The sequence below is a fragment of the Phalacrocorax aristotelis genome, chromosome W (assembly GCF_949628215.1).
Source record: "Phalacrocorax aristotelis chromosome W, bGulAri2.1, whole genome shotgun sequence".
Lineage (NCBI taxonomy): Eukaryota > Metazoa > Chordata > Aves > Suliformes > Phalacrocoracidae > Phalacrocorax > Phalacrocorax aristotelis.
The window spans coordinates 3,476,946-3,497,011 of NC_134310.1; the positions used below are offsets into that span (position 1 = coordinate 3,476,946).

The 20,066-nt window shown below is 45.0% G+C and overlaps 1 protein-coding gene across 1 annotated transcript in view; it reads left to right on the forward strand.

Annotated features, from left to right (window-relative positions):
- MYO5B (myosin VB) overlaps positions 1-20,066 on the forward strand; it is a 157,602-nt gene that overhangs the window by 105,436 nt on the left and 32,100 nt on the right. The window contains exons 19-26 of the mRNA XM_075077514.1: positions 9-220; positions 2,947-3,103; positions 5,377-5,616; positions 10,399-10,638; positions 15,327-15,411; positions 16,833-16,981; positions 17,790-17,909; positions 19,039-19,176. Coding sequence (XP_074933615.1) covers positions 9-220; positions 2,947-3,103; positions 5,377-5,616; positions 10,399-10,638; positions 15,327-15,411; positions 16,833-16,981; positions 17,790-17,909; positions 19,039-19,176 — 1,341 coding nt within the window. The remainder of the gene's footprint in view (positions 1-8; positions 221-2,946; positions 3,104-5,376; positions 5,617-10,398; positions 10,639-15,326; positions 15,412-16,832; positions 16,982-17,789; positions 17,910-19,038; positions 19,177-20,066) is intronic.

Below are 20,066 nucleotides of genomic sequence, written 5' to 3' on the forward strand. Positions count from 1 at the left end.
TTGACAAGGATCCAGACAAGTTCCAGTTTGGACGTACCAAGATCTTTTTCCGTGCAGGCCAGGTGGCATATCTGGAGAAACTGCGAGCAGATAAGTTCAGAGCTGCCACAATCATAATTCAGAAGACGGTGCGGGGCTGGCTGCAGAGGGTCAAGTACAAAAGGCTGAGACAAGCTGCAATCGTCATCCAGCGCTACACGCGTGGGCACCAGGCGCGGAGGTGGGTCCTAGGAAGCCCTCTGAGGAAGGGCTAGCTGGGAGGTCAAGTGGAAAACTGCTTCTGGGCACTTGTATTCTCAATCCATTCCATCTAGTAGACGTTATACTTGGGGGTTTCATAGGAGAAGCATTGAAAATGCTCTGCATAGGGTGTTGCCTTTCAACCCTGTGAGAACAAGAGCCATTTTCTGCACGAGGTACCACTGTGGTGAAGGTTTCTCTGCTAAAGTCAGGACTCATTCCTGGTCACTCTCTCCAGCTTTATTTGGGGGCAAGAGATCAAAATTCTTTGTCTCAATTCGATTTCGTATCTGTATTGTTTTAATTTCTAGGTGCTGGGCCCAGGTTAGAGCATAGTCAGCTAGGCTGTAATCAGATGACTAAACTACTTCGAGATATTTAGGTGAAAGTGTTTCAGAGAACTAAAATTTTTCTGGGACTTCCTCTGGCAAAGGGAGTTTGGATCAGCCAGTGAGCACTTTGCTAGTTGGTATGCGCTCCTCTTCTGCAGGGTCCAGATTTGTGCCTCCTTGGTGTGCAAGGGGAGTTCTCAGAATTGATTTGCTGTATCCTTTGTAATGAGAAAAATCACTCCAAATCACTGGCAACTGGGCTGTTTCACAGTACAGAATAATAGAGCTCAGTGTTTAACTCTCTGCGTGCAGGAACCTCAAGCTTCCTCGTGTCGGTGGCTTGCTGGGATTTCTGTGGATAACGCTGTACTGGAGAGTAGGCTGCTGGGAGCAGATGTGGGGTGGGTGTGAGGGAGCAATAAAGCAGTGTAATAGCATCCCAACACACAGGTCACCTTGCATTTTGTGCCCCTTATTCATGGCAAACGCTGCCCTTCTCCTGCATCTAGCCAAGCTGGCTTCAGGCACTTTGCAGATAGGAACAAGGAGTAGATTTGGGTCGTTTCAGCTTTGTTTCCCTTCTTGTTTTCTGCTCAGAGAAGCTGCGGTGTGTTAGCTATGCTGCTTGGTTTTGAGCAGCGATGTTCTCCCTGGCTCCGAGTTAGCATCTGCCCATCAGAAATGCTGCTACTTAATCTGCAGCCCAATTAATTCTTCTTGCACTTGGGCAGCATGAGATGCTGCCTGTCTGCTACAAGGCTCCTGCACAAGTCACTTCACTCCTGACTGCTGAACGAATGTCGATTTCTGTCGATTGTTAAAGCAACCAACGGTGAAAAAGTTCCATGTTCCTTCCAAGGGTTTCCTCTAAATCATACTGTATTTTGGAATAATCATAGAATCGTAGAATGGTGTGGGTTGGAGGTCGTCTAGTCCAACCCTCCTGCAGTGAGCAGGGACATCTTCAACCAGATCAGGTTGCTCAGAGCCCCGTCATCGAAGATGCTAACTGGATTTATGGTATTATTTGCTCTTGTGAAAGGGATTGGCCTCTTGAGAATCCAGGGTTGAGAAGGTCTCAAATGAGCAAAGCTGGGCAGTTTGGTGATTTTTATTTAAAACCAAGCACAGATTTTTCTTGTCCTCAGAGGCCTACGTACTTCTCTAGGCTCGTGGCTGCAGGTCCCTCTCGGCAGTCTTACAGCTCACCTGAAGACAAGGCAAATGAGACTTAAGTAATAAGAGGAAGGTTAAGAAGAAGAGGGAGTTGGTGATTAACTTTTGCCTCTCCGGTGGGCTCTCCATGCACACCTACAGACTTGGACTTTGTATTTAACCTTTGCGTCAGCCAACCATCCCTCTAAGGGAGGGGAGGAGGAATCCCCGGTGATGTTGAAGTGATGGGGTATGAGCTAAAAGAGAGGCTGGAAGCAGTTGTGCAGAAACCACCTGCTGCAGTAGTGCTTCAACAGGATTTTTCAGTTCACTTCTTTGTGCTGGTTTTGTAGGGACGGATGTTATCTGAATGACTGCCTTTCTGGAAACAGACCATCCCTTGTCCTCTTTAGTAAGCTCTGGTTCAGCGGGTCCTAATGAGAAACCATCATCCTTGACGAAGAGAATACATAAGCCAGTCTGATATGGCTCTTCTAGTTTTGATATGCATTTCACGAAATAAAGTGGATCAGATATCTATATAATGCTTCATGCTGAGAGCAATGAACGAATCATAAATTCAGCAAAACAAGCTAATTATTAAAATAAATGGAGGTTTTATGGGCATTTATTAATCTGTGTAACAGCAAATTGAACATGAATTCAGTTGGAGAATGGGAGCAACATGGCACAGAGCTGACCACATCCCTCATTATTTACTCTCTGTGGATTGCTTGGGGCTCTGCTCATGAGTGTTGCCAAACCAGTGCACACCGGCTTAAATGTCAAATCAATTTGCGTCCGTTTTCACTGAGTCGGTAGATACCCCGTGCGACGCTTGCTTTTTATAGTCAGGGAAGTGATGGAGCCAACCTGGGCGTTGATTGGCTCAAGTACGTAAGGCAAAGAGTTCAAACCAAGGGAAAAGCTGGAAAATACTTGGATTTACTGCGGTTTAGGAATAATGAGGTGTGTTGATTCCTGGTTCCAGTGCTCTGGGTGTTGTGGATGCTGTCTGATTGCATTTGTGTTCCCATTATTCTAATGGAGACGTGCTACCAGCTGCTCTTTTCTTAGCTCTACTGCTGGGATGGTCTTTCTTGAATACCGTCAAACTGCTTTTGGACAAAAGGTTTTCTCTCTGACCAGTTTAAAACTTATTACAACAGGAAGAAGGGGAGTTTAGTTTTTATTGCTAACCTTTTTCCTGTGCTTGCAGACTTGCTGAGCACCTGAGGAGGACGAGAGCTGCCATCATCTTCCAGAAGCAGTACCGAATGCTGCGGATCCTCCGAGCTTTCCAGAGGGTCCGCAACGCAACCATCACCATTCAGGCTTTTGCTCGGGGCCTGTTTGTCAGGAGGATTTATCGCAAGGTACGACTCCAAGGAGTGTCTTTGCATTAGGAAAGATTAGGAAGAGCCTTTGTATTTACCTCCGCTGGCGTAGCATGACGATGTATTTATTGTGGCTGTTTTGATGTTTTATGAAGCTGACTGCCTCTGGTGTTTCTGGAGAGCACACAGTGATAGCCAGCATTGCCATTTAAAGCTGTGCAAGCAAAAATTATTTTGGCAGCAGCACCTCAGTGGAGCAGCTAAATGAAGTTAGTCATTCGGATGCCAGAAGGCGTTGTAGAAATCTGGAAATGTCACTTGATCTAACCCATACTCTGCAAAAACCTCCCTGGCAAACTGAATTTGTGTCTGAGCTGTGCTGCAGATGCACTTTCCTGTATGGTAGAAAGACCAGTAAGGTCTGTCATGGAAGGCATCAAGTCACTTATTGATGTAAATCCCTCTTTAATTAGTTCTCTCCATTAGCTTTCTGTGTTAAACCAGGAGCTGAAAGCAAGGAAGTAAAGGTTTGATAAACAGCAAGTGATACAGTGAGAAATTGTCTGTCAGGAAACTGAGAAGAGCTTGGGGGAATCTGTCCACCCTTCAGATCCAGCCTTACTTTGATAGTCACCTAAATTTATGCCTAATTGATGGTTGTGGGATATTCTAAGAAGTCAGAGGCTCAATGAGCCAGGAGGGGAGAGGCTCCTCCTGGAGATGATGGAGGTTACTTGGACACCTGGTTCACCCATCAGAGAGATCAGGGATGTCCTCTGAAACAGCAGCTGGATGCTGGTGATCAGGAATTTGTGCTGCCACTGCTTTTTCAGCATCTGTTTTTTAAATCAGAAGCCACTGCAGGGGATGCAGCTGGTCCAGCACTTAAACTCTCTGAGATTCAAGGCAACCCAACCTCCACAAGGTGTAGAAGTAGGCTGAAGGTCAGGTCTCTCAAACCTGAACATTCGTAATCTCTAGAGCACCTGGGTATAGGTGTTGGGTATAGATGTCGATTCAGTGCTCAGCAACAGACGCACTGCTGCAGGTGATGCTCCGTAGGGCCAGGGCGTGCCCAGTGCCCACCAAGACTTTGCTGTAAGGCTGGAATAGGTCCCCAAGGCACTGCAGCAGGGTTTCTTCTAGCTCTCTGGGCACCCCTACCTTTCTTCAGCTGTAAGAGTGCCAAGGCTGGAGACATGCAAAGCTCATTTCAGAGTAACTCCTTCGGCATCCTAAGTTCACACAATCCCTTTACTCTGAATTAAAATTTGCAAGTGCAAAGAAAGCCTTAGGGTGAAACAAAAGATTTGTGAGAAGCTGATATGATACTGTTTCTGATACAACTTAGCCCAAACTAATAACAGCAGAGTGTCTTGTAATCTTGATGTTATCCTGGTATTTCTTTCCTCATAATACTGCAGCATCGATCAACATAAGAAAGTTATTAACAACATGCTGGTTGTATCTGTAATATGTCAGCCTTCAGTTTTAGAGGAAGGAATTGAACTGCAACCGACTGAAAAGATTGCTGTAAATTTTTGGGGAGAAATCCAATGCAGAAGTGCCAGAAGTTTCACAAAACCAGATATAATTTTCTAAAAACTGAATCATGCAAGAGAACTGGCTGCGGACTGTAGTGAAAGGACCCCAGGGTTTTATCTGAAGGTTATCCATATGATAAGAAATCCCACCAGGGCAGCATTTATCTGCAGTATAAATTATCATAATGCAGGGGCGAAACACAGGGAAAAAATCTAAAACCCTGTTCTGGTGTGAGTTATGTCTGATTCTGAAGGGACAGTAAGTTTATTTTTAAGTGTTAATGTGTCTGTTAACGGCTATATATTCTGCTAGCTATGGATCTTGTGGATCTGAGTGCTATTCTGAGGTGCAATATATGTTTTATTCCATGAGTTATGTCAGCTGAGATGCCTCCTGTCCCCATCGAGTCTCCTAGTCACCAACTCAGGACCATATCCCCTTTCGTTTCACTGGGCAAGTACATGTTGTCTCTTTTTGGAGAGCAGCATGGTTCCTAAGAGAGGATGGATGTGCCCTGCCTGCATGAGTTGAGTGCAGTGACGGGGGGGGGAAAAACTAGGAGTGGGGGTTGAAGTACCCCTTCCCGCCTATAAAAAAGGGTCTCTATCTCCAGCCGTCACCTCCTGCACCTAGCAGGACACTCCTGCTTGGAAGAGAAGCCCTTTCGAAGGCAGATTGGGAAGCGTTGAGTGCCACGTTGCAGACAAACCAAGGCTGCCGCTGCCTTGCAAGTGACTTTTCTCCCTTGACTGTCTCATGTTTTATAGATCCTTGCGGAGCACAAAGCCACCATCCTCCAGAAGTATGCCCGTGGCTGGCTGGCCCGCACTCGCTTCCGCCGGGTCAGGAGTGCCACCATCACCCTGCAGTGCTACTACCGGCGCATGAAGGCCAGGCAGGAGCTGAAGGCGCTGAAGATCGAGGCCCGCTCAGCACAGCACCTGAAGAAGCTCAACATTGGCATGGAGAACAAGGTGGTCCAGCTTCAAAGGAAGATCGATGAGCAGGTATGTCCTGAGCTGCGCTGGGACAAGTATGGTCTTGCTTCTCCTTTGCCTCTCTTGTGTTGTCCTTTCTGGGAAGGTTTTGATCTTCCCATGACATCTGGGAAGGATGTCATGGTGGTGGCAGCCTTCTGCTGCTGCCGGCCAGACACTTGTAAGGGTGGAACACCACCCTGGAAGTGCAGATGCCCTTGGTTCTTGGGTCTCCACCTTGCTGTCTGAAGAGCTTGCTCGATAAGCTCAAAAGCTGCGTTGTAATTGTTGTGAGAACTGCCCAGAAGGACTTGGAGGAGGAAGATTAAAACGGCAATTTTGAAAGCTGTTGCTTGAAAACCCAAGCCAGCTCCACGTGAGATCCCTATATCAAACAGGCTTCAGCCATTATGCTTTCTGCTTTGCAAGCGCTAAGGATGCAGAGCCTCTGCCACGGTTTCCTGTACTGAACCATGTGTCTTGTGAGTCACCTTGGTAAATTGGATAAATACTCACTTTGCAAAGTAGTTTGAGCGTGTTTGTGTTACTGGATGTAACAACTGTTCAGAAGAGCCGTGACAAGGGGTGAGATGGCACGATGTAAGTCATAGATGCCTGTGCCGATGGCTAGATGGTCCTACTGTAACTATTTGATCACAGGGAAGTCGTCATGAAATGCCAATCGGTGTTTCATTAATGAGCTGCGAAGTAGTTGTTTGATTACACGTGTAGGAGGAGGGTTTTCCCAACTGCTAACATGAGTGTGCAAGTTACTCTGATAAACACCCTCTACGTTGCTTCCAGTGCTGTGCAAGGACCTCAGGGAGGAGTGTAAGAAATACTGAGTAGACCCAGTTGCATCTACTAATTTCATCGGGGAAATTTGCGTCCACCTATATCCTTAAAACTGTCCTTTTCAAGCAGGAGAAACAGTCTCTGTAAGCCAGGATACCTCCTTATTTGTAGTACCAGTTATTAGTAATTGCAGTTTCTGTTTGGGACGTTGTCAGGAACCCTTATGCATCACACGCGGTTTCCTCGCAGCCGTAAATCTCTTCCATCCCTGTATGACGCGAGAGGTCCTGCCATGAAGCTGATGAGAAACGACTCTGCGTTGGCTCAGATACTGCAGAGTCAAGACACCTGGGGATTTGCGTTACTGCTGGCCACTTTCACTGCTGTATTGATGGGCTGCAAAGCGTGCGCCGCAGTAGAGTCTGACTTTTAGACTGTGGTGTTTAATTTTAAAATGTCTTCTTGCATACTTAGGTTTTGCAGACGAGCTGTAGCTTAGGAACAGAAAGCCTTAGGCATAAGGTTTTCTATATATCTATCAGAAACCTGTTTGATATAACCTTTCACCTGGAGGGTATTTGATGGAATTAATGAGGATGAGTCATTTCAAGTCCACATATTTAGGCTGAACTCGTGATGAGCATGAATTTCTGTGTTAGGTCTGCCGAGCCGCTGGACTTGGTGGTGGAGCAGCAGTATTAATGGGATTTTTCTGTCTTTTTTTCCATTCCTTGCCATTTACTACTAGGAGAGAAGTGTGGGGGTGGAGCAATAATGAAAAAAACAAACCTTTGGTTAATGTTGGCTTTCCTGTCGTGGATTATGAAAGCAGCAGAAAGGTCTGCTTTAGGGAAGGAGACATGGAGAGCTTTTAAGTAGGCAGAAATAATGGGCTGGAGCTTGTCTTGATCTCCCTTTGTCTCTGCACAGAGCGTTTTGAAGGAGTTGCTTTGCTTTCTGTGTAACTTTTGCAGGAAAGAAGGGCTGCCCTGTATTTGTGGTAGTCTGTCCAGTGAGCGAATTGTAACCGTCATGTCAGGACTGAGAGTTTTCCCTGGGATGCTTTGGATGTGCTAATGAGCACCGTTCCAGTGGACTTTCTTTTCAGTGCACTGGATTTTTTTCTGGCAGCAGTGAGTTTGTTGCATCATATTTCCCCTGATTTCGGTCCTTGCTGATCTATAAACATGACCTTTTAAAACGCCGGTTAGCTTTTTAAGACAAAAAAGATGTTGCCGGTAACCTAGAGAGCTGCAGTTGTATTATTTTCTGACTGGCCGTGGAAGAAAATGTTTCTATTTCTGCTACTTTAGCTCATGCGTGACTAGAGGGATGCAATACTCTCTGTGCTCCTGAGGAAGAGATGATCTTTGAAAACATTAAAACCCATTATTGTATGTCAGCCTCAGCTCATACGCTCTAGCATCCGTAACTGGGCGTATTTAATTCAGTTTCTAAAGCAGGTGAGGAATTTTTTGCACACACAAAGTTTTAAATCTGTTTTCCTTTGAAATATCCGCACGGGATGAGCACTTTCTTCTTTTTTTGTTGTTCTTTTCAGTTAAGTGAGTTTTTAAAATGTGTGTGGTGTAGCTGTCACCTAACTCAGCGTTATGTGTTTGTGCAGCCAATATTTCGGTTCACAGTGAGCTCCCTACGCTGTCTCTGCAAGCGGCAGTATCTCTGTCAGCATTTATCGTGAATAAAACTAGTTCGGGTAGGAGCAGCGATAAAGTTGTCTCTGCCGTTGGTAGCAAAACAAACTAGATTGGATTGCAGAGCCTGGGTTGAAACCAGGACTGTCACAGCTCTGCTGGGCTGGATAATGATTTAAAATAAAGCAAGTTCAAGTTTAACAGGGTCTGTTGAGCAATCTCTGATTGCCGTGGGGACCAGCGGTTTTGCTGCGGGACAGTAAATGCTCTCTCATGTCTCCAGTAGCTACAACAAGAAAAAGCATTCCTGTGCATTTATCTTATATCTGGATTGAATTCTCCGTTGGCTGGTATGTAAAATCATATACACAAACCTTGGGACACAAAGCCATAAAATGTTGCGTGTTGGTGAATGAGCGAAGACTGGGGGAGCCTTTACAGGTCAGGGAAGCAGCGGCAATTTATGAACCGGAGCCATTATTGCCATTCTCTGTAGGCAAAGCTTTTCTCTCCAAACGTATCTCTTTGGAAATGGCTTTGGTCATGTTAATTCCTTAATACTGTGCGAACGCTGAATTTTGATGTTCACTGATAATTCATTACGAGGGAGCAAAGGAAAAGCTGCTCGTGTCCCTCACTTGTTTCTCCATTTGAGACGTGTGTTAATCTTGCTTGGGAGCGCTGAGACTGCAGCAAGAGAGGGGTGCTTTGGGAGGTCACCTAGAGAGAGGCCAAAAGGATGATCAGAGCGATGGTGGAAGAAATCATCCTACGAGCCCTGTTGGGAATCTAAAAGAGACTGATGCAAGTATGGGTGGGGACAGCAGCATCCACCTGCTCACTGTGCATTTGTACAGGGGCCTGTTGGGTCTAGAAGAACCTGTGTAGACCTAGAAGATAAAATTCTCTCCTTTCATGGTTTTTTCTTTTCCAGGCTGTAAGGCTCTTTGAGAGCTCTGTTGTACTGGAGCTAGCGGGAGCCTTTGACCCTGTGTTAGACATCGGTCATACTTTTGCATTGAATTTTTTTCTTGTTTACTTGACTCTGGTGAACATTTTAGAGAAAGAAGTTGCATCTTGGGATCTGTGACTTTGCACCTTTACTGCTTATCCCAACCAGTCAAAAATTGTATATCGGCACTTCCCCAGTCCATTGACTTTTAAAAATGATACATTTGTGTCTTTTAAGACTTCTATCTTCTGGCTTGTTCACTTCAAGCTTTTCTTGGCCTTCACATGAACTAAAAAATTCTGGATGGAAGGAGCAGTTTCTCATGAGCTGGAGTGACTCTGTTGGTGACTAAAGCTCTGAGAAACAGCAAAAGGTTAAGTTGCAGATGTCTGGGATGCTCCTCTGGTCTGGACAACAATCTCTTGCCAAATATTTGCCGGCAAGACCAGGAAGGATCAAAACTGGTACTTCTGATGCTCAAGTGAAATATCCACCAAAGTCCTGTTTAAGAAAGTAAAGCTTTTTGGATCTATTGTACAGTGAGTGGTATGAACCCAGATCTTTAAAGCTGTATTGAAAGCTTTCAAAAAGGACACTTTAAAAATGATTCTATAAAAACCAGACTACGTTTTAAATTTCAAAATAGTTTTTACTCGCATGATTATCTACCTAACGTTAGCAAAGATTTGTGGTAGGCTCTTCCTGAAGCTTTTGGCCTGTTGTGAATTCATTGTCATTTTTGGTGCTGGCTAATAACGATGATGTTTTATTAGTCACATTGGAGTTCCCATTGACTTTGATCTGAGCCACAAAAATCAAAGCTGGTGAATTTTCAGGTCTCAAAACTTGGAAGCAAATCATTGCTAAGTGCTTTAAAAGAGAAAATCTGGGCAAATAAAAAGATGATTGAGCTGGCACATGACTTAAAGCTGGACTTTAGGGAGTTTTTGTGCTCAAGGCTGCAATTATGCTACAGTGCATTGTCAGCCCAGGCTCCTGCAGGCGTAGGAGTCAGGAATAAAAGGATAAACTGCAAACGCAAGATTGCAAACCAAAATAATTGCAAGCCAATTGCATTAAGCAATGTTGTTTGGAAGCTGTTATAAAAACGTAGGTTTCTTGCTTTGGTTGCCAGGGCCGTCACGTGTCGTTTGCTTTTGCTTCAAGAGTAACATCGATTTAACAAATGCTCATATAATCATTACTAAAGTATTATTGAGCTTTTGTCACAGTTTTGAAATTGTTTTTAGCGTTATGGGCTTTATTAGCATATGCATGGAAATGCTTGTTATGGGAAGTTTGTTACCCACAATGCTCAAGGATTTTTGACTGTTACTTTTGCAGTGCATCGATGCATGCATTGATCTTGCGTATGGTCTTATCTTCTTCTCTTTGGAATGTTGGCTGCAGAACAAGGAATACAAACTTCTGAACGAGCAGCTCTCTATGCTGATGTCTGCCCACTCCTCCGAGGTGGAAAAGCTGAAGAAGGAACTGGTGCAATATCAGCAGAGCCACCAAGGTGATGGCAACCAGCTTGTCAGCTTGCAAAAAGAGATGGAGCACTTGCAGCTGGAGCTTGAAAAAGCTCATGGTGAGAGGAAGGTCGCGGAAGACAGCTACGTTAAGGAGAAAGACCTACTGAGAAAGGTATGTGTATTTGTCACATCTCATGGTGCGTAGGTGGTTGTGCTGGTGGAAGCTTGCCCTTCCCAAGTCTGAAGGAGAAAGACTTAATTTCTATTCTTAATTTATATTTCTTTTCTTTTTATCACTGAATGCCCCTAGAATTTGCCTTTTAACCAGGTCATGAGGCAGCAAGGGCAGGGGAACATCCCTACAGAAGCAGCAACTGTCATGTCAGGAGGATGCCCTGCCTCTGTGCCTTTTGCGCTGCCAACCATGAAGAAACTTCCCAAATCCAGACCCGTCTGAAATAAGGGAGGGCACGCGAACCTGAAATAACCACGGATATGGCAGAGCTTCGTGTGTATGCAGTGATTCCTCATGGCGTGTAATGCGAAGTATTGGGGAAGGGTGTCGTGGGTGCTGTAAATATTAGGAAGATGTCCTTCCTCAGTCCAGCTGGGTATGGGACACGAGGGCTCGGCTTCTGCCGTGCAGTCCGTGGCTGTTGCGGCCGGTCGTAGCGGCTGGTGTTGTAGCTATGTGTAGAGTATGACCTGTGTGGGGACCAACTCGACCCTCCCAGGCAGAGATGCTGCTCCAACACCAGCTAGGCTGGTTGTTACAAGCCCTTTTAGGGTTTGGAGCTGCGATGTGGACCAAACTTTTTTCTTTTCTTCCTCTCCTTCGTGCAAACTCCTAAGCTTTCTGGATCTCTTGAGGTCAGGGTGGCCCAATGCTGCCACCATTGTACAAGAAGGGTTCTCGTGGGAGAAGATGACTTTGGAGTGTAGAGTTTTTTTGCAAATAGTTAAAAAATTGACATTTGACAGTGAATTTCTTTGGGTTTGTTCTGAATAACCTTCACACCCATGCTCATAACCTAAGGCACTGAGGTATGGGTTCAGTTTCCTGCTGTGAATGCTTATGACTGCTCAGGTTAAATCTGTGATCTTTCTTCTTCTGCACTGGTGGTTGAAGGGGTTTCTTTGATGCTGCTATTGGAAATAATTTAGGGCTTTTCTACTCAGGGCATTGCATAGAAAAAGCTATTTTGCCGCTGTTACTCTACAGTAGTGCTTTTTGTGTGACAACTTGAAGATGAGTAGCTTTTGGAGATAAAAGGAGGTCTGGGATTAGCTGTGTTTTAATTATGGTGAAGGATTGCCCAGGTGGGGCTCTTCTAGGGCACCTCCCTTGGCCAACCTCCCCTTGTGGGTAAGCCCTCAGATGGTGGGTTTGGGTGAGAAGCTGCGAGGACTTTTTGGTCTTCTGGATAACTTAATCTGAACAACTAGCACCGCTGAAATGCATTTTTGGCTGTGCTTCTCAAAAGGGCATTAAGCCTGTATGCGCATTGTCCCTTGGCTGGACCAAGAGCTGTCAGAAAAGCGGTTACTCCGCTCTTTGTGCGTGTGTTGCACCCACATAAGGATGTATGGAGTCAGGGATTTTTCGTTTCTCCAGCACCAAATTAGAAGATCCTTTCTGGCGCAGGGCTCGGTTCGTTAACTGGCTGCAGCACAGGCTTTCAGTGCCTGAAAGGATGCTTTATTTTGAAGGTGATGCAGCTGGGGAAAAACCGCTTGTCTTTGTTCTTGATTGCAAATCCCCTTTGAGCACTCAGAAGAAAGGTTGATTTAATGACCGAAGCAATGCTTTGCAAGAAGGATGAAAACAAAGCAAAAGCTTTCCCTTGATGCAGAAGTGCCTACAGCAGAGCAAATACTATGTTCTATAGAATGACAATAAATGTTTTAATTGATAAGCATAGCATTTCTATGGAGCAGTGCAGGCTCCCATTTCTGACGTTAGCTTTCGGCTGCTCCCTTCGGTTCCTTATCAGTGGGAAGGCAGAGAAGACCTGTTTGCTTCCTTGAAACATTCGTTTAAGCCAAAACGCTTTTCCGAGAAGAATTGTGGTAGAGATTTTTGAGGAGTTCTAATAACTACCAAAAGCGTGGGGAGTGTTGTGAATCTGACTTCAGGTGTGAGAAGCACTTTTCGCCTTCAATAGGAAGACTGCGCTGTGTTTGTGGTGGGATGCGCTCGCTCTGGGGATGATACCCCAAGTCATCAGACACTTCTGAGAGAGACTGAGGTGACAGCCTTAATTTTATCAACTTGAGCTGGGGCTGCAGCTTCTGCAAATCCGTGTTAGTTATGATTTTGTTGCTGAAAAAACATCCTTTAATCTCTTCCTTAAGCTTTTCCCTCCAACTCCTTAATTTTAGAATAGCTTTTCTTGCTCCATTTTGTGATAAAGTGTAAAACATCAGATCTGGGTGAGTACCAACAGCTCTTCCTAGGGCTTTCCATAGCACCTAATCTTCTCACTTGGTGAGGCAGGATGATTCAAAGCCTGGCCAGGACCTCTATTAGGAAAATCCTAAGTGCCATCATCATTTCCTCATGAGACTGGCGGAGGAGCAGAGCCACATCTCATGAGAAGGTGGTTCCAGTGTAACACTTAAATAAGGGCTGAAGCCATCACGAGTGCTCTCTGCTCAACATCCTTCCATAGAAATCCTTCAGAGCAGGTGCTGTTGCATTTGAAGCACCTTCAAAGATGTTTCCTATAGAAAGCACGACGTACAAAAGGTACCAGAGATGGAGTTTGTGCTGCTTGGCCCTTGTGTAACCTGCTCCGCTTGCCTCTACCTGTGTTTAATGGACTGTTTTCATTCTCATTGGGTTTCTGTCAACAGAAATGTTGAATTCCAGCTTGTTTCTGTTTCATATGGAAGGAGGAATGTGATAAACAAGCTCAATCACTTAAGGTCATATCTTAAAAATACCTATAGCCAATCTGGATTAGAAATTTTTAAACCTGGGAATAATTGTTATGGATGCTACCAAGCCTTTCCATTCTGAAATATCCTCTCAGCACAGTTGAAAATACTCCAAATTTGTGTCTACTTTTGTTTTCCAACCATCATAACTTTGTTTTCTGGGCAGAAGAGTTCATTATCGCTACTCATTAAAGAGCACTAGTGAAATAATCCCATCACCCCTAATCTTTTTCCATGATGGGATAAACGAGCCGAGTTCCTTGCTGTCCTATTGCAGCGCAGGTTTTCCATCCTTTCTGTCACTCTTGTGGCTCTTCTCCAATTTTTTTAAGAAATCTTCCTAACTTGAAGACGCTAATGGCTGCACGCCTGCTATGATATTTATTTGAAGTGATGTACGAATGAAGGGACGTAGTTGGTTTTGGTACAGGATATTAAAATCGTGGCTCAGTTCAGAGCATTTAAAAGTCCAGGAGCTCTGCATACCTTAAATTGTGTTTTCTTCTATTTCCAGTGTCCAACTTTCCTACTATATATAGAGATGCAGGAGTTCAGTCCCATGCAGACAGCTGGAGTCAGTGAACGGATTGCAGAGCAAGGCGTAGGGGATCCTCCAGTTTCTGTGCACGGGATATGATTGCTTCAGTCGTGACTAACAGCAAAATATTTGTTGTGCTTTTACCCTCGGCGTTAGTACGTATCTGGCATATGCAGTGTTTGATAAAATACCTTCATTTGAGGATGCTTGTGTGGGAGACTGAAGTCTGTGCTAGGCCTGCCTGCCAGCTGGCCTGCCTATTAGTTTTATCTAGTGGTGACAGTAAAATTATTATTCTTGGGCACTGAAAACTTTTATTATGGTGCGTACGGAGTTGCTTCTCCGGCATCTTGAGATCCTTCGGCTGTGTGTAGCTGGTTTCAAAGCTGTGGCTACAGGACGCGACGGAGCAGGCACGGGGAATGCCATTACACTGGGATGATGTGTCGGTTTGTTCTCCTACCTGACGGCCGCAGGATCGTTCTGCTTAATCGTAGCAGCGTATTTCACTTGATAATGTGATGGGTTTGTGTTTTGAGATAACACTGCTGAATGCGTCAGAATTCCTGAGGATGAACCAAACAGGATAGGTTGCTGTCAGCATCAGTCCAGCCTTATTGTTGCGAGAAGTGGCCTTGCTTCTCTTCGCTTTTAATAGAGGCAGTTAAAAAGAAAACAAATCTATTTTGCAGGATTTAGTTTCTGTTTTCATTAAGTTTTGCTAGGCGGTTGTTGGTGTTAATTGCTATATATGCTCCTGCTGTATTACTAAAGGCCCTGGTACACGCTGTGCACCGCTGTACTAGAGGTTGTGCAGTAGTGTGAAGCACTGAAGTGACTATAATCTTATGACATGAAGTGGATACAATACACATGAAGTCAAAAAAAGCCCGAACTATTGAGTATTAGTCTTCCATGGCACTCATATTAACTGTGTCCCTCTTAACTACTCAAGTGCCGCATTGCCTGAAACGATGGGCAGATTTTTTCCCCCGCCAACAGCAGCCAGTGCAATGACTTGAAGATAGCAATGAAACCCACAGAGATGTGGAAATAAGCCTCTGATTTGATGATCTGATCGCTTGTAAGAGCTTCACTCCTGCAGAATCGTGGTCAATATTTTGTAAGACTCTGCTGAAAACATTAATTTAAGGGAGAAATGCGCTCAGAAAAAGAGAAGTTAGTCTCGGTTGTTGCAGTGCTGTTCTCCTACGCTTCAACTCCTGATGCGCAAAGGATAACTGGCAAAGCAAAAGGGGATAGATCTTTTACAAAGCAAAGAAAGCCCGAACAAAGCTCCCTGTCTTCAGCCAGGTGAAACGTAATCTCTCCACAGAGGCTCTGACCTGCAGCAAGCAGTGATTCTTTGCCTTGTTTCGTAGCGCATATCTGACTTGGAAGAAGAAAATGCTCTCCTGAAGCAGGAAAAAGAGGAGCTTAACAGCAGGATCCTGTGTCAATCTGAAGGTAAGCAAAAATGTTCATAGCATTGTAATGCGTCTGCTAAACTAGGAGCTTGACCGTTCTCCCCTCAAACTTGTTTTTTCTGCGTGCTTTTCCTACCTTGAAAAGTGATAATCCTACCGCACCCCGTCCCTGGATGTTTCTGTTGTTGTTTTTGCTGCACAGATAGGTCAGTTCGTTCTGTCCTGCTGGTGGATGACATGACAGAGACTGGTGTAATTGGTGAAATATGGAATAAAGTACCCAAAAGGGCTTTTCAAAAGTTCAGTTTGTTTTGCAGCATTTAGTCTGGGTGATGTGGGAGGCAGCAAGGCTGCTGGGGGTGGAGAGTAACAACATCCCAGGATGGATGAATAAAGGATCCAAGGAACAGCACTGTTAATGATATGGAGCTGTGACAAAGGATTTCTCTAACGTGACAGGAGTCTGTGAGTGTTTTTTAAAGCAGACGCTCACATGGGGCAACGTACAGAGAGGAAGCAATCTGGGAAAATCCCAAGCCATGAAAGAAACTCTCATGCGTGTATTGAGCTTTTTTATTTTTTCATCATCCTTTTCAGCTTTAATTTTGCTGTAGGATTTACAAAAAGTGTCATGCATTGTTCTCTGGAAGTATCGATCGCTGCTCTGTGGTACGCATGAAGTACCTCTTGCTCTCAGCCCAATGCAAAATAAAGGAATGAAAATAACATGTCAAAAAGGAACTTGCTACAAATATTTCTTCATCTCTTACGGGATGCTTTTGGAGCATCAGAGGTTGGGGAAAGCAAGTTGGAGGGGTTTTGTTTGGCGTTCACCCGTTTAAAAGGAAACATGGACTATATTTGACTGGTTTCTCAAAAAGGGGAGAGGACCAGATTTGCTTCCAAGGGCAGTTTTTAATTAAAATAAATAAATAAAGAATTTATGGGATAATTTCAACCCCTATGGTCTTATCGTGGTAAATGGTTGATGATGACATGAAAACGAGATGCCGCTGCTGATTTGCTGCTGTGCCGAATCCGGTGGTGGGGAGCAGGCAGGGAAGTCTTTAAATCTTAGTGTCTTAAACATCAGTGTATTTCCTGCTGTTGCTGGTCTTCCCTTAAGTGGGTTTACAGCTGTCCCGTGGGAGGGGGAGCTGGCACGGCTGAGTTAAGTATAATAGATCTGATGGTTTGTAGGTGCTGGAGATTTGTCTATAACTCAAATGGCAGAGGACTCTGCTCGCCGAGCAGAACAACTCAAGCTGTTCCAAATGGCGAGGAGGCAGATAGAAATTATAACAGTCTTTAAATATTAGAGGATGCTTATATGTATTTTAAAGGTTCTTGGCAAAGAGCATTTTATTAATTAGTCATTGTTATTACACATATTTACAAGAAGTTCACTTCAGAGATGAAGATGATAATTTCTTCTCCTTCCCCCTGCCCACCATTTTAAAGATGAATTTGCACGAAGCACGGTTGAAGAAAATATCCAGATGAAGAAAGAGCTGGAAGAAGAGAGGTCTCGTTATCAGAACCTGATAAAAGAGTATTCGAGGCTGGAGCAGAGATATGACAACTTGCGGGATGAAATGACTATTATAAAGGTAATGGAACTGAAATGATCCTTATTCTGTTTGTCCTGGACGTGATGTTGGTGGCCGGATAACATGGCTCGCTCATCCCCAAAACACTTAATAGAACTGGCATTATCCTGTGGCTTGTCCTTTATATTTCTAAGACTGAACTTCTACACTGAAGCCAAACCACATGTGTGCCTTGAAAAAGGAGCCTGATCTTTCACGCTTCGCAGTCAACAAAGAGATACCTGTGAACCTCAGCAAAAGCCGGTTCATGCTTCTCGTTTTGCCTTTTTTGTTCATGTTGGTGTGTAGGTGCTGGATTGAAACACAAAAACCCAACACGGTGGCTTCAGAATGTCAAAACCCAAAGTTTTTAGGTTCGCCTTTGCTGGGGTCTTAGAAGAACTGTTGAAAAGTAGATAATTGTTAGACTGCTGCTGGATTAGGTGGAAGGTTGAGTTTTTAAAGAGAGCCCCAGAGGGTGCTGTGAACAGCATAATCTTGAGCTTAGATTTGCATGTTTGTACTTAATAGGCATCTGGTGTCATGAAGAGCATTTAATTCATGCGGAGTTTTTCTACTGAGCTTCTGTATCACTTTACATTTTCAACTATTCCCTTGTGTTAATATGAATATTGTGATAAGGCGTGAGAACTAGAAATTTATATTTTCTAGTCAAAGCCTAGTCAAATTCTAGTCAAATTCTCAAGTCAAACCTTTTGTAAAGGTAACCTTCATATATAGGCATATATTTGCTCTAAGAAACAAAGCTTTGTGAGGAATCCTTCCTTAAACACTAACTGTATTATGTATCTGCACCGCTTCTTGACAGCAAGCACCAGGGCACAGAAGAAACCCATCCAACCAGAGCAGTCTGGAGTCTGATTCCAACTATCCATCCATATCAACCTCTGAGATAGGAGACACCGAGGATGTAATACAACAAGTGGAGGTACAGTAAATCGGGCAGGCTCGGGGGGAGGAGGAGAGCCTTGCTCTGCAGGGATGATTGGCGTGGGTCTTGGAGCACATAGGTGGAATGCAGGTTGGACTACAAGGTGTGATGGATGACACTGCAGAAATACATCGTTAATTATGAGAGAAGGATTACAGGGCTGCGGTGCTACGACAAATGCCTACTCATTTGTGGCATCAGGCTTAAATAGGGCTCTAAAAATAATGAAGTGTTGTCTTTTGGCCATACCAGCTTAAGGGCTGATGAAAATTCATCAAAACGGTCAGCGTTGTTACATGTAGTTATCTCTAGCACCAATAGCAACGACCGTACAGTGATCCTTCTCTGCAGGGATACCAGAGTTCATTACCCCTATGCCCTGAGCATTTTCTTTCCAATGCATCTTCACAGATGCTTTGCTGGCCAGCACAGCCCCTGTAATCAACAATCTCTTAATGCAGAGAAAAGCAGCACAAATTATTCCCTGGCTATCAAGAATCGCATGGAAAAGGGAAATCTGTTTTGCTCACGTTTGCTAGAATAGGCTGCTTTTCAAACTCCACTTTCATGACTCGAGGGCACGTATGGACAATGAATGTCCCTAGGATCTGCCACTCCACTGGCAGGCCCGTATTTTGTGTCTCACGTAGCATGCCTGCAGAACCCCCCTCCTGCCCTTTGCTGGCTGCTGTGTTACACTACTTCAATATTTCTAAACTGCTCTGAGAGCATTTGCTGAAGTCAAAGTAATCAGTATTGGCCATGCTCTAATATAAAATATTCTAGGTGAAACCAATTAAAAAGCAACTACTAAACACTTGGCTAGAAGGGGCTCAGTAGGGCATTTTTAATGTTCTTCACTGTGGCCTCAGTCAGCGCGCTTACCTGGTGGGCTGTTAAATATTCAATGATTTATTAAAATGAGTCTGCTGTTTATTGATGTTAAACATAGGTGCTTAAAATGGGGGTTTGGTCTTTGAAAGTGTGCACCTTTCTTGGGATGCTCCTGTTACCGGCTGCGGCCGGAGTTGGGGCTGATGTACAGTCAGGGCGTAGCTGGCTCTGTGCATGGTGGTAAAACTTGACTGAGGTCGTCTCCTTTTTCCACTCCCCTGTTTTTCTTCAGGAGGTTGGGATGGAGAAAGCTGCCATGGACATGACCCTCTTCCTAAAGCTACAGAAGCGAGTGAGGGAGCTCGAGCAGGAGAGGAAAAAGCTGCAAATCCAGCTGGAGAAAAAGGAGCAAGAGAGCAAGAAATCCCAGGTGAGAGATGGCTTTTTGCTGATACTGATATGTATCAGGTAATATAACAGTTACTGTGTTGGTAACTGGCTTTCCTTGATTGCCTGAGGACACGTGATGTAGGAACTGAGGTTTGACAGTGACAAGTTCAAGTTAAGAGGCAGCAAATACAGCTGGAAAGTGAAGAAAAACTTTTCAGGCAGCTAAGAACAACTGGACAGACTGATTATATTTTTTTTTAAAAATAAACTGGTTATAACAGATTTAGGACAGTATATTAAGTATCTTGAAAGCAGTGAAACGTAGAATCAATTCTGGTGTGTTTTATTCTGCCTGCACTGATCACGCTTCCTTCTCTTTTGAGAAATTTGAAGTGTGGATTGAGTTTTATTAGCAAAGGTCAGAACAATGAAGGGGAATGTGAAGGCAGGAAGGCTCTGCAGAGGGACCTGGACAGGCTGCATCGATGGGCCGAGGCCAGTTATGTGAGGTTTAACACGGCCAAGTGCCGGGTCCTGCCCTTGGGTCACACCAACCCCAGGCAGCGCCCCAGGCCTGGGGCAGAGGGGCTGGGAAGTGCCCGGCGGAGAAGGCCCTGGGGGTGCTGGCTGACAGCCGGCTGGGCATGAGCCAGCAGTGCCCAGGTGGCCAAGGAGGCCACCAGCCCCCGGGCTTGTGTCAGCACTGGGGTGGCCAGCAGGAGCCGGGCAGGGATGGGGCCTCTGTGCTCGGCCCTGGGGAGGCCCCACCTCGAATGCTGGGCTCAGGTTTGGGCCCCTCGGGACAAGAAGGGCCTGGAGGGGCTGGAGCGTGTCCAGAGAAGGGCAGCGGGGCTGGGGCAGGGTCTGGAGCACAAGTGTGCTGGGGGGCGGCTGAGGGGGCTGGGGGGGTTTAGCCTGGAGAAGAGGGGG